Source organism: Leptosomus discolor, chromosome 2, assembly GCF_034619465.1.
Source record: "Leptosomus discolor isolate bLepDis1 chromosome 2, bLepDis1.hap2, whole genome shotgun sequence".
Taxonomy (NCBI): Eukaryota; Metazoa; Chordata; class Aves; order Leptosomiformes; family Leptosomidae; genus Leptosomus; species Leptosomus discolor.
The window spans coordinates 35,805,503-35,820,251 of NC_141392.1; the positions used below are offsets into that span (position 1 = coordinate 35,805,503).

The 14,749-nt window shown below is 41.0% G+C and overlaps 1 protein-coding gene across 2 annotated transcripts; it reads right to left on the reverse strand.

The window, feature by feature from the left end:
• Positions 1-61: 61 nt before the first annotated feature.
• MCM8 (minichromosome maintenance 8 homologous recombination repair factor) lies at positions 62-14,327 on the reverse strand. 2 transcript variants are annotated; one of them, XM_086460884.1, is made up of 19 exons: positions 14,213-14,327; positions 13,966-14,040; positions 13,409-13,491; positions 13,079-13,228; positions 12,199-12,302; positions 10,350-10,548; positions 9,464-9,549; positions 7,764-7,915; positions 7,116-7,314; positions 6,326-6,356; positions 5,895-6,041; positions 5,324-5,401; positions 4,022-4,163; positions 3,199-3,394; positions 2,715-2,928; positions 1,596-1,805; positions 937-1,013; positions 527-716; positions 62-154 (listed from the first exon to the last, which is right to left on the reverse strand). In XM_086460884.1, exons 1-19 carry the CDS (start codon positions 14,325-14,327, stop codon positions 62-64), a joined length of 2,541 nt encoding a protein of 846 aa, XP_086317010.1. The 2 variants fall into 2 exon arrangements, with proteins under 2 accessions (XP_086317010.1, XP_009956279.2); XM_009957977.2 differs by lacking the exon at positions 5,324-5,401 and having other exon boundaries at positions 5,901-6,041.
• Positions 14,328-14,749: the final 422 nt, after the last annotated feature.

Consider the following 14,749-nt stretch of genomic DNA (forward strand, 5'->3'; position numbering starts at 1 on the left):
TCAGCCCATCCCAGAGGTGAATGATTCAGTCTCGAGAAAGTTTATCACAGTGGCTCTATCTTCACATGGTCTGAAGCTGATAAACTCTTGAACCTTTTTTCAAAAGATAACCCTGATCATTTAGGGATCCAATAAAGCTTTCAAAATCAGATACCTGGCAAAAGACAAGACAGACAAAACTAAGTATCAGATTGGAAGAATGACTTTCTATCTGATATAAGGCAACACAAACAGTTTAAAAGAACTTGGTGAAATAAAGGGAGCCAAGAATAGGTTAGTTTCCTTAGCAAACTCCTGATCTTCGAGGAGGTGGCATTGTCAGTTGCACCCCTTTGTGCTTTACTGGTTTTACTGTGGTGTTGCACAGAACAAGTGCTCTCCGCTCTATGACACGCAGAAAGCACGTGGAGTTACATATGTATAAATTTTACAACAGATATGCCTCTTCCACTTTCCATTTTGCAATAAATAATTTTGACTGGTCTTGCAGTTTGTTGTTGAAGAAATGCTTGGTTTCCAAACTTACTTTTATTTGTAGCTCCTTCGCGATCTGTCGAAGCTGTTGCATGTCAAAGAGGTTGTTGTAAGTTCTCTCCGCAATACTGTTAAGGGCAGAAACAAATCTTTTTGCTTGTGACCGATTGCTCATCCCGGACCCGTGCTGTGAACGTTCGAAGTCCAGTTTTCCAAACTCATCAGAGTAGGTTCCCAGCATACTAAAAACAGATTAAAAAGAAAAGATCAACAGCAGGTAAAAGCAAGAGTACCTGAATTTGCTTCCTGAAACATAAGTGCTTGAGAAAGCTGTCAGAAGCTGCATGGGAAACCACCCCCTAGTGAGAACATCTGTATTTAAAAAAAAATAAATTTCAAAAAATAAGAGTTTTGAGTTAATAGGACTGATGCTTTATTTATTTTTAAAGCAGTGTGTATTACCTATATTTCATGATTTCTATTACATCCTCAGCATCTTCCTTGGTAGATTTCTCCCTTAATTCCAGCCTTGATCGTGCCTTAAAACAAAATAAACCCACAAAGGTATATTTAAGATATATTGCAGCTGATGTGAAAAAAAGGCTACAATCACTCTACAACAAGCACAAATTTTAGGAGCAGAGATGGGACCTGAGTCTACAGGATTTAGCAGAGGATTCCTCTTATTTTTTCAGTAATTCCAATGTCATCTCCTGCATACTCCCATTACTGGGCTGTACCTTGGAGTTTGTTTGCTTTTTAACAGTGTATTGGGAAGCAGCAGATCACAAATAGCGTTATTAAGGCATAGTGTTAGGGACAACAGCAGCAGCTCAAGTTCAAAGATGGACAGCAGCTTGTTCCTGCCTACACCTACTTTTCCTCCTTTGAGAAACGTGGTAGATTCTCTTTCCACCCCCTCAAGGGTGTTTTTCTTATAACAGGCTCTAAGCAACAGTAGCTCTTAAGCATTTGTAAGTCTCTTGCATTCTTACTTTTTTTTTTTTTTGAAACAGAAAAGCATAGGAGTGAATAAACTGTCAAAAATCACAGGATATCAGTAGTAGTTTAGGAATAGTCTCTTTGCTTTCAATCCCTTGAGTATTACAGCTTGCATTTACCTCCGTAAGTCGAATCAGTGACTCTAGCTGCCTCGTGGTGATCGGTGTGCTCCCTGCTCCTTGGTTCTGTTTCCGGAGCTCAAGGAAGAATTCCTGGAGGACCTGAGCAGCTTCTGGAGATAAATTTGGGTGAACATACTGCCGAGCGTATCCAACGTACTTTCTCAGCAGCTGATGTGGAATGGCATCAAAGTTTTCTCCTGGCAAGATCTAACCCAATTACAAAGAGCTTAGATTTCTGTCTCAGAACCCCATACAATACAAATTTCAACATAAAACCTTCATCTCCTATGCTTTATCCGGTGAAATCTTCACCGTAAGGGCTTTAGTGCTTCATGTATGAACTGTGTAGTTAAAAAGCCCATACAACTATGCTTAGACATGTAATTAAACACACTTGGCCATTTCAGAAAAAGCAGCTGAAGCTTCTCATTTGCCAAAGTGCCTGTATCAAGAAGTCTTTCTCAAAAAGAGAAAATCTGATTTCCCAATTGTTATAAGACACAGCTTCACAGAAGATTAAACCATCACTGCTGATACTCCATTTCCAGAAGTGCACAGGTTTAGCCCAGTAGGGGATATTTCTCCCAAGACCTGGCATTTGGCAATATCAGCCCTCAAACTTAAGTTTAATCCCCAAATCCATCATGCGTTGCAGATGGCCAAGGATTTGTTCACAATTCTGCTACAGTTTTGTTTACAAAACTGCTTTATTTGGATTCGACACTTCACAGCACATCATGTTATATCAAATTATTATACCCAGTCTAGTTCTGTAGCGCTCTATTGAATCTAACACAGTGAATTTGCTTTAGAGCATCTCACGCAAAGCGTCTTCTTGCTACTGCAACCAAAAATAAAAAGTTCAGCTAATAAATTCGCTTGTGTGTGGAGGTGAAGATGGCTTGAGACACAACTTTAGCAGCTCCAGCAGGGCGGGTAATGTTAGTGACAATAAACAATCCGTAGAAACTGGTGCTGGAGCCTTAAATGCTTCCTCTTTAATTCAGAGCCGATTATCGTGAGAAGAATGAGGACATCCAGCAGGTCAGGGCTGCCAGATGCCAAGGCAAGGAACACCGCAGGAAGGGGCATAGCAAGTCACAGGACAAGTCCTACCTTTAGTCTTTCCAGCAGCGGTCGATCCAAAACAGCTTCAAGAACAGAGCGATCCTGCGTGTTGGTACGAGTCACAACAGCGCTACTGCATGCTGCCTGCTTTCCAGCTCGGATCGCCATCACATGCTCAGACAGCAAGTGATCATGATCTTCATTTGGGGTGTCCAGCAAAATGAAAACTAGATCAAATCTCGACAGTAAAGCACTCCCCATTCTAGAGAAGAGACAAGAAAACCACACAGTGATCGTAAAGTAGAAAACTTACAGCAACTCCACTCCAATTCAAGACACTTAAAAAAATCCTGTCCCATTCATTCAGAATCAAGTAGAACAGCAATTTCTCTCTCAAAAGCCAGGAAAAATTATTATAATTTGTGTTCAAGCTCCAGGCAACCAGGAAGCAATTACATACAAGCTACAAGACTGCCAGAAGCATCTGCTCCCAAACATGAACGACATAAGCAGCATTTCAGAAAGTGCTCACTTTAAGTTCTCAGACACCGTTTTGGCTTTGTTATAATGTCCTCCAACTGGGTTTGCTGCAGCAACAATAGACGTCCGAGCTGGCAAACTGCAAACAATGCCAGCCTTGGCAAGGCTGATGCTTTGCTGTTCCATGGCTTCCAACAAAGCCTGGTGCTGGTTTCCCATCTTATCAAATTCATCTATTCCACAAATTCCTGGAAGCAATTAACATGGGACAAAGACTCATTACAAAACACATTAACTGATGGACAAGTGTGTGCTATGATCCAGTGCTACATCAGAAGTCCAACCTAGAGTCCTAGGGACTGCAGGAGACATCGGACCAAGTCTGCATTTCAGCAAGATTTGTTTTCATTTTATGGCACTGCAGCTGAACCATTACGAAGTTGGCCTGGCTTGTGGAAGCAGTGTGTCGATAATACATTCAGATGACAAAACAAGCTTTTTAAAGATAGAAATAGATGACAAATCTCATAAGCCAGCTGTTTTTCAAAACCAGTAGGAGTCCAGCAGCTGCCGTTAAGTCAGAGATTTCTTAACAAGGAAATCCAGGTTCTTTGACATATTAAGGCTGACCCGTGATTTGCAGAACTCCAGTTCCATGCACATCCTAAGCCCTAGGAATGCAGTTACCACCTCCAGAGAAGTCACGAGAGAAGCTCAGAACTTCCCAAGGTGTGGAAAGCAAACATTGTACTTCAAATATGCATTTTTAGTCCACAGTTATGCAAGCACTGTAGTTAATCTTTGACTCAGCAGCACACATACACCCCCGCCCCCCACATACGGTCATATGAAACCTGTAGTGTTACATAGATTACCTTGATCTCCAAGCACTAAAGCACCAGCTTCCAAGGCAAAATCTCCAGAAGCACCATCTCTAGACAGTGTGACAGTCAGGCCAGAGCTGGTGGAAGTATTACCACAAACATACACACCTCGAGGAGCAATGTTACACACTGCCTAGAAGAGAAATAAATACTTTTTCCCTCCCCAAGGTTCAGAATTTCATCAGCCTTATTCTAGAGAAACAATTCAAAGTACACCCAAATTTATTTCTTTCTACTTCATGTGGCCCAACAGTAAAATTACAACTCCTTGCAACCCCAAGAGCCATACTTCTGCAAAACGGTGGGAATAGCTCTGGTCACAACAGCTGTGGCACAGCCACGTGCACTGCACTATCAGATCGATGAGGGCCTTGGGCACAGCGCTTGCGTGGCAAAGTATGTTGAAATGCTTGGGGACATGCCATCTGTCACAGAATTGCAGATACATAGTTGCTGTACTTGCAGACCCCAAGGTCTGTATAGACTAGTATCTCATCCTAGTGTCCAACACATGCTGCACCAGAGGAAGCATGCACAGTTCTCCCCACAACTAGGGGATAAAGGGCAGTCCTAGTCTTCTCCATCCAGAAAGCAGCCCACAATTTGAAATATCAACTAGAAAAGCAAAGCGTGGCAAGCCTGAACACAGACACATTGCAGTTAAGTTTGTCTAGAATACAGTGATAACTGGATTTTCCCAGTAAATCTCTATGGTTACTGGTGCCTCTGTTTAATTTAAAAGATAAATAAAACCAAAAAGCTTATTTTTATGTACTTCCCAAAGCACAGTTGTTCAGTACCAGGTATGTGACGGGCACTGAGCACTGAAGAAAAAACCCTAACAAACAAAAAAAATCCTGGCTCCTACACAGCTTTGGTTTCCTCCTTTGGATTTTTTTTTTCCTGTGACAGTGATGACTGACAGGAGCCTTGTCTCAGGGTTTTATCTGAGGAACAGATTAGTAGCTTTTCTGGAATGGCATCCTGTCATTTAGGAACAATATGAAAAATCAAATCATCTACTGTATGCTAAAGAGTCTCCATTCAGTGAAAAAAAAATCATTTAACAATTGGTTTGCCAAGATGCTTACGTACAAATCCCTCCCTTTGGGTAAGTTATTGCAAGTCATAGCCTAACATGGCCACATCAGAAAGACTCAGCCTTTTTAAACAAGGTATGCAACACTGCAGGTCTAGGTGAACTCTGTCCCTCTGTCACTTCACAGTAACTATGGGAAAAGACACAGAACTTTAATACCATTCTGTTGAAGATGAAAAAATTCTATTACTAACTGATTTTGTCACAGTCATGCAGAAATGCCCACCAACATTAAAACCCAAATGCAGCAGCAGGTCCCTTTCCCAAAAAAGCTGAGATCTGTGCTAGCAACGTAGAAATAGGGGAAGAGAACGGAAGTAAAGCTCACAGAAGGCGAGTGACAGTATGTAAAGCTGCATTAGTGCCAAGAGCGTACTTACTTTCTTTGACAATGGATCAGCTAAATGAAAATAGGAAGGAGTGAAACTTCTCACCAGGGAAAAAGGTTGGTAAAAAAACCACCAAGTATATAAGGGCAGGACACCAAGCCTAGACTCGAAAGCCCACAGGCTTGACCAAAGTATACCTGCTTTGGTAAGTGTTTTAACAGGCCTGACCCCTTCTGCAAGGCTCCCTGGAAGAAGAGGACAGGAGGGGACCCTTTTGGGTACTATCCTATACTTGAGGCACCCTGTGTGAAAAGATAGCTCCAGCCAGGCTCAGGCAACCCTTTGGTTTCAGCACAGCTATCCTACCATGCTCACAAGAGGTCAAGACAACAAGGAATTAGAGAAAAATACAATCGGACAATAGAAATACGTCAACCCGTACTTGCAACATTTGACTTTTTCCTAATCCTGGATCTCCAACGACCAGAACATGTGGATCTCCTCGCACCGGGATTCTGTCCTTGTCATCTACAAACTTCTGACATCCTCCAAATAACGCCAGGGCCAAACCTGCCTTTACAATCTGTAACGGTACATACCAACACTTATAAGTATTTGATCACAACGACTAATACTGACAGGTCCTTAGAACCCGCTGTAATAACCCTTTCCTTCTGGATGGCTGAGCTTAAGGATATAAGGCTGTCACCTCCTTGTCACTGAAAGCGACCATGAGTCACAGTCATCTGTAAATACAGTCCCTGCCCCTCCCCTCACCCCCAGATAAGCTTTAGAAATCCTTTAGGAGTTTACTTTGGTATAAACATTTCAAACTGAAGCTGCAAGCTGAGCTGTTAAATTACTTACCTCATGGCCATAGATTGCAGGACAAAGAGAGCTGAAAAACAAAGAGCGCTAACGTTAAGGGGAATATAAATCTTGTATGACTTAAGTAATCACTTGCTCTGTCTCTCTTGTCACAGAATACTTCTATGAATGTATAAAACTTCCGGTTAGCTCTTGCTGAATTTCCAACAGCATGAGTTTAAATCAGTAGCATCAAGTTTCTTGAAATTTTCAGATACGCTTGAAATAAGAAAAGCGTTTCATCAGAGTTCACCCAAACAGAGGAGAAACAGTTTGCCTGTGATTTCTGCACCCGTTCTTATCGTAATCAAGTAACTACCATAGGCCTGCTAGTTTTGTGGATTTTAACTCCACTGGGAGGGCCTGAGGGACGCCCCAGCTAGAAGAGTACTTCTCTGTTGCACACCCTCTGCTCAGTTCTTGTGCCTCATTCCTCTGCTGTAGAAAGCAGAGCACAGAACAAAAACAGCACTCGTGAACTGAATTTACTCAGTGAGGAGCAAAGTTAATTAATTGCTTTACCTGTAGCTTTCGGTCTCAGGGTTGAATGAAACCACTCCTAACTTCCTTGTAGCCTTAAATCCCTCCCAAAGTCCTAACATTCCCCACTGCAAAACTTGGGCTTCCTCGCAAGCCCTTGCCCACTAAAGTTTGTTAAATCTCTGTGGTATCTATTGCACAAGCCTTAGACATTTCATAGCTTTAAGATTAGCTGTCACGTCTGTCTGAAGTTAGTCATGCTGATTCAGAAGTCTAATCCTAGACCTAGTCTAGGTCTGATGCAACTTACTTCACGATGAGCCTGAACAGATTTTCCTCAGCTTGAATTTCTTGAACAGCGTAGAGGTCTTTAAGTGAAAACTCCATGAACGATCTTTGAAAAGTCTCATCATCAAAATTTTTTGGTTTTCGTCCTTTACTGTTGCTGACAGAATTTGCCTCAATGTACAACAAGAACATACACTTGTCATTCTTATTTTTGGAAGCTCCTGTTAGAAAAATGAGAAAGGATGAAGGAATATTTTTTCTATTGTTAAGTACTGACGTTATTTACAAATGGCACAGAGTAATTCTGAAATATTAAATACAGCCATGTGCAAAATGTTCATATTTAAGTAACTGAAGAATTTTCAAAAAGAAAAGAAGGAGAGGAAGGAAAAAATATTCAGGACCACAGTTGTGTATAGACCAGTGGGCTGCAAAACCCCCTCTCTATCAGCAGACATTGGAGGCAGTGCTCCTCTTGGACGGCCCTGCTTCTGGCTTTTTCCAAATAACTCCTCATCATAAAACTTTGGGGACTTCTGAAGAAATAGCCACTTAATGCTTTTACAACTTTGAGAGCTCACATTAAAGGGGATGGCTTTTGTTCTTCTTGTGTAATCACTAGAAAAATCCCCTCCTGAGGAAGGTGGTGTTCTCAGATGATGTGTTTTACCTTCTTCAGTGCTCGACACCTTTACTATCCCTGTAATTGTGACTATATCTCCTGGAACACAGCTGTCCACAAGATCCTGAACCAGTTCACATTCGATTGTGCGAGGGATTCGGCCTGCTTCTCGCTGATCATCTGATATGAGCTCTTGCACCCTGCAAAAACACGAGGTAAGTGCATGCTCCATGCATGACATTTCTGATTCAGTTCCATTATGGCATATGAGATCTGCAGCTGTGTGCTTCCAACCAATCCTTTCAAAATTGAAAAGGCAGACAGGAGAAATGCCCTGATAAACTCTAGAAACAGCAGTGCTGAATTTGGAGAAACAGATTTTTTCAGTTCAGATTTTAATACGTTGGTATACATTATGCATAAAACGCAGAAAGACACTAACTGTGAACTCCAGAAATAATAATCCAAGTTGAAATTCAGATTTTTCCGGCACTGATGAAAATGTTCATGTAGAAATAAGTACAGTACATGAAATAAGATGGACCTCAGACAAAAATGAAGAGGTCAGACGTTATAGCCCTGATGAATGCTTAATCAGCATTTTAACCCTAGCAAATACCAAGAAATTCCTCAGACCATAACAAGGACGGTAGCTCACTTTGTATAGCTGTAAAAAGCTAGCAGCTAAAAAGTTCTTTAAAAGGTTCCAGTTTTGGCTCTGCACTCTGAGCTCTGATAGTTTTCCCTGAAGCTGAGATTCAAGCTTTTCTTAAGCAGCTGCACTAAACAGCACCCTCTAGAGCTGCTGACAAGAATGTCTGCACTGTTGGGGTTTTTTTAATGAATTTTAAAATTACTTTTAATACAGAACATTAATAAAGCAAAGCACATCCAGATGTCATTTGGCACAATAAGACTTTCGATATGAAGCATGTGAACTTACAGAATCTGGATGTAAGAAGTGGGAAAAAGCAAGCAGAGTCCTATTTTTTCCAAGCCGACACCCTTATTACAGTAAGCTAACAGGACGGACACAAAACACCACACCAAACTCTCCTGACGTATGTTACGGGGCAACAGTACAATGGTCATAGTGCCAATAGTGCACAGTAAGATGGCAGCAATGAAAACCAGATCCACTCTCCACCTTCCTACACCTCATCATTGTTAATTTCTGTAGAAACAGAGACTTGTTCGCCCACAGCAAAGGTGTCTCAAATTTTAGGCACACCTACTTGCTGATTAGACTTAGAAAGTAGATGTATAGGCAGGTGCAGCACTATTTCTGTCTACTGAGCATACTCCGAGGACTGGGAGACACGGTATCACTTCAAACTAAGATTTTTAACCCTCAAATTTACTTGCAGTTTATTCAAGTCAATGGTCACAGCTGACTAATGTAATTTAATTGGACCTTTCTAGCTGACTTACAGCTCACTAAAAGGAATTGTTAAATAAGAGACACAATTAGAAGTGATGAGGAAAAGCTGCAAAGAACACAAATGGAACATTTCTCACTCAGTCATGGCAGGAGGAATTTCCAAGGAGCTATTACATTGGGTAGATTCAATATACAGAGTATATTAGTGCTCGGCTAAAACAACCGCTTTGCAAGACAAGTTTTGAAGACCGCTTGCAGCAAAAGAAGATTATTAAAATTACACAGTGGAACACAGAATGAGCCACCCTGTCACTTTTTGACTACCGCATTGCATTACATTTTTGTGCAGAAGGGAAGACATGCTTACTTAACAGACTGCCAGTCCACTGTAGTGGTTAAAGGAGAGCTTCTGTCAGCTGTGAAGGATCGGCCACGGCACTCGGGCATCAGGCACTGTAACAATAGTAATTCTACTTAATTCTAGTAATTCTAATTAATTCTCAACCTTTTCTAAAAAAAAATCATAATTGGAAGTTGCCTTGATTAAAAAAGCAAAGCGATTCATTAACACCATTTCAGGAAAAATGCTAGTTAAATTAGGGCTACAAGTGAGCACACGCATCATTAATGAAGAGCTATCAAGCACAGACACCTGAACCCTGACTCATAGTTGTTAGAGCAAATACAGCTGAATTGCATGATCCCCTTGGTGAACGGGTTTTAGGTTTTGGGTGTTGAGGAGATGGTGAGTGGGTTTTTGGGTTGGTGGGTTGGGGGTTTTTTGGTTTTGTTTTTTAAATACTTACAGATGTTTCAGAGGAGATAATTTTTGTCACTTGAGCACATCAGGTAACATAAAATAACCAGACACTGTCCTATGTCTAATGACTTGTCAAATCCAGATTAAAAAAAACCCAGTGAAATTAGAATAGAAAGCTCCAAACAAAACCCACCAAAAACCCTAATCTAAGCACAGAACACCGCCACAGCCAGGTGGAGGAGGCTTTTTAAACATAACCAGTGAAATGGAATTAAAAGAGTTCGTCTGTTTTTTTTTTTCTCTAGATTTGAAAGTTTCTACACACTGCTTTTGTTTCAGCAGGGTACAATTCTTTCAAATAACAAGGACATGCAGTAATACAAAGCGGTGTAGTAAGTTTAATTAATTTATTTATTTTAATACCAGTGGTGCCACTTTTTGTTAAATCAGTACAGATCAGGGAAAATTATGAAGTTAGATCGTGTTGCCTTACCTTAGTTGGAAGAGTATACTTTCCGTCAGGTAGAGGAACGCTCTGAACATCCCCACACGTGCCACATACAAAAGCTAGCTTAGTGCACAGAGGCTTAATGTTACTGACGCGCACCACAGTACCACGCAAAGCAATATATTTTCCGTAGCAGTTGGCCCGAACATTTTTCAGCTGAGTTAGCGGATCATAGTTGTACAGCCTACAGAAAAGTTAAGCATTAACTATTTGAAAGTTTACAGTACTTAAATGCAGAACAAAAAAGAATATATTAAAAATATAGAAAAAAATAATTCAAAGAGATGGTTAAGACCAGAGTTTAGACTTGCGACGCAAAAGGATTAAAGATTTATTATGCCTGTGCTCCAAAATGAAGGACACAAGAACCTGTCATCAGGTACACCACGCTGCACCTTGTTAAGGATAAAGAACACCTAGCCAAAGAATTCAAAATAACCACCTTTGAACAGAATCATTTATCATGGAATGGACCTCGTGAGATTGCCTAGTCCAACCTCCCTGCTCAAGCTAGAGCAGGTTGCCCAGGTACACGTCCCGTTGAGTTTTGAATATCTTCACGGATAGAGACTACATAACCTCACTCATAGTAAAATAGTGTTTTGTTGTGTTCACATGGAATTATCAGTGGTTTAATTTGTACCCACTGTCCGTTGTCCTGTCACTAGGCACCGATGAGAAGAGTCTGGCTCCAGAAATCCAGGTTTCCCCGCTCCCTCCGCTTAGCACCCTGACCACCATCAAGTCATGGTTCAACCCTGCCTATGCTGCAGAACCATTTTAGGACCATGATATTTTATTGACTTATTGAATACTTTCCTCTACAGGACCACGGTCCATAACCACCTCTTAGAATTTGAGAGCTTGTATAGAACTTTTTTTGGCCACAGGTTTTTCCTAAACACATTCTACTGTGTAACAGCTCGCAGTTTTATAACAAAAAATTTAAAAATATATTGTAGCATGATAAACCCCCAAACTAAATCCACCTGCCATGCCAAAGCATGCTACTTTCCCACACCAAGCCATCACCAGCAGAGAATTTTAAAAAAAAAAAAAAAAAGTAATTTAAACTCGAACAGGGTTTCTACTCCCAGTCCCCCTCAGATCGCTGAAGTCTGATATGCCATTATTTCTGATAAAGAACAACAAAAATTGTGCTAAGAACTTGTTTAATTAAGAACTCAAAGGAAATGACATTTTTAAAATTGTAACAGTAATTATGATTCTTGTGGGTACATGCTTACTCAGAATTAGTGGAAGCTCATCTTCTTAATTTCAAATTAACATTTGATTAATTAGGATTAATATTCTTCAGACTGTCTGCCAGTAAGCACTTCATAGATTTAAGCTGATATGAAATAACACATCACCATACACCACTGTCAAAGCATCCCTCTAAGGAATAATAAATATCACTAGCTGTAGTTTATGCCCACACCCTCCAAATCAGCCTTCTTACAAAGATGAGCCTTTTGCTAACAAAAAGCTAGACCATAATAACTTCTTAACTTCTCCAGTGAACAGCAGAACTTTAAAGAGTTCTGGTTTAAATCAATACATAGAATAACTGTTCCACTTGTAAGTTACTTCTCTACTTATAAGCTTATTAGTAGGTTTCATTTCACTTTTTTCTTTACAAGGACACTTTAGCTTTTGTCACGGTGAAGAAAAAAAGCAAAACATGGACTGTTCTTCTGGAAATAGCTTCACAGATTCAAGTCCCTCCATAAAATACGTAAGCCTTCAGCACCACGCATGGACACCAACAGCCATTAGACAAGAAGCAAACAGATCTTCCTAGAAAACAACCTAAATACTCAACCCCCATTACCGAGCATGAATGAGAGGCACATTTATTACAGGGTCTCCATCAAGCGGTAATCCTTCCTGCACCTGCAGCTCTGCAGCATGCCTTTCAAGGTCCTTCGTTAGCACCTAGACAGAAAAAAAGAGACACCAATGCAGCAACACAGGTGCAATTTGCTATTAAGTTTGATCACCATCTCTTACAATCGGCTCCCCCTATTGGAGTCCAAAGAGCTCTCTGCTGTCCAGTGACCCCGCACTAAACAGCGTGTCTGCTTCTGAGCACTTTTAAGCTTAATTTTAAATGGAATTTAAAATCAACATATTTGTCGTGTTTGGGTTTTTTTAATTCAAAAAAAAGGATGCAAGAGTCTTTAATGCTGCGGTCAATGCGTGGAATTTCATTTGACTAAAGCACAAACACCTGAGAACTTCTGTCAACAAGCAGTGAAATGCCACTTTAAGAGACATTGAACAGAGCCAGGAATTCATGAATCTGCTCACCATTCACCCACCAGCCACAGTTCTGCTGTGCAAGGTGGAGCACACAGCACAGGTAATTCACAGTGTATTTCAAAAAAAAAAAAAAAGTCAAACTAGGATTAGAACTCCCAATAGGGAGTAACATAAGTGTTAGAACTACACTTATTTTTAGTCAACTGCTTTGACAACAAATAAGCAAAATGCTCCAAGACCAAAGCATTTTCAAAATGTGATTTTGTGGGCCATACGGGTAATGGTGGAGAGATGGAAGAGTTTGAGTTTCAAACAAACAGTAATTTCCTGTAAGAAAGAAGAACGTAAAGGTTTGTGGTTTATTGTTTATAACGTAATTGCCTCTAAGTGCCACGGATTCTTATTCATTGTGAGGGTTATGCTTCTATGTACTAGAACGTCATACTTACCTGATGAATTGCCAGACCCATACACTGCAGTATTTTCTGAGGCATGTCCCTTAATTCAGCAGATATATTTGGTATTGATTTAGTCAATTCTCTGTCTTGTATTAATTCCTTATAATCCACAAGAATACTTCCTTTTCTTTCTATTTCATCCTGCAAAACATTTTAAGTTATAAAATACGCTTCAAATTATAAACACATCCAAATCATGTCATAAACATTTCATACCTATGATGGAGATTATTTTTGATGGAGAAAATACACACAACATTCATAACGTTATGATATCAACAACCAGTTGTTGGGGTGGGATATGTTTTGATTTGTTTTTACCTTATCATAAAGCTCAATGCGTTGCATGAAAAACTTTTCAAAGGCCTGAGTCTTCTGGACGAAAGGAGACCTGTCAGCGTAAGCTAGTTAGAAACAGGCCATGTTAGTAACTGACAGAAATTTCCATTTCACAAAATACGTAAACAGGCAGTTTCTCTTCCATTTTTTTTCTATATTCCAAACTGAGGAAGGTGATAGATCTCTACAGCATCACAGCAATGTTCTAGTATAACACCTGTTACAAAACAGAACTTTAGGATGACATCAGATCAAGAAAAGTACAGCAAGGGGATGTACGTTCCAGTCTTTGACAGACTGCAGGTTTTGTGTAACTGAACGGGTTTAAGAAAGACCATACTTAACACTATTCAAGATTGCTTTGGAGCCCATGGAGATTATAGTAGGCCATAAGATTGAAATCTCTATTGTATTCATGTTTTTATAAAACAAATGTGAATTTCCATTGCTTTCTAATGAACATATCTCCTGTGCTTATAACCAGTTCTAGACAAAATGGAATAATATTCTTGCTATGTATAATTTTGCTCTAAAAATACCTTCAGAGAAATAAAGTTTCCAGCCCTTATAGGGAATAAATTGGTCCAACGTTGATTGAACTAGTCGAGATCTTACTGGGGGAAAAAAAAAATTAAAAAGGGGATTAAAACAAAATGGATACTAAAACTTTGCAAGTTTTATTCTCGGTGATTCTTTTGACCACGGGGAGGCAAACAGTGCAAAAGGAGGTCCAAAGAAAAGCATTATGGCTTCAGAAAATAGGTAGAAGCACAGCAGCTGGCTCACCAGGTTCGGGCATTCTCCTCCACTCGCTCTTCTGTCCTCTGCCTCGCCATCCTACTCGCGACCCCTGAAAGCCTCTTCCCCGGGCGCCTCCCCTGCCTCTGAGGTCCCTGCTCATCTCGCTCCGCAGGCGTCAGCGTGGCGACGCGACGGCAAACTGAGCTACAAAACCAGAAATTTTACCAGGAGATATTTAATTTAAGTTTATTTACCAGGGTGGACTTCACCTGCGGGGCCAGGAGCGAAGGCCCTGCCGTACCTCCAAAGCCCTGCAGAAGACCCAACCTCCCTCTCCCTACCGCAGGGCTCGAGGGGGCGCGGGCAAAGAGGAGCCCCGTTAAGCGGCCCCGATCATGACAGGACGAAATAACAGCCGCCTTTGTCCGGGGGGGGGAGGAGGAGGGGTACCGTACTGCTGCCAGCCCCCTGAGGGGACGGGGCAGCCTTACCCCGCCCTCAGCATTCTCTTTTGGCGCCGATACGTCCCTTCCGGCGACGCAGCCAATCCCGAGGGAGCATGAGGCGCCGCCATGGAGCAGG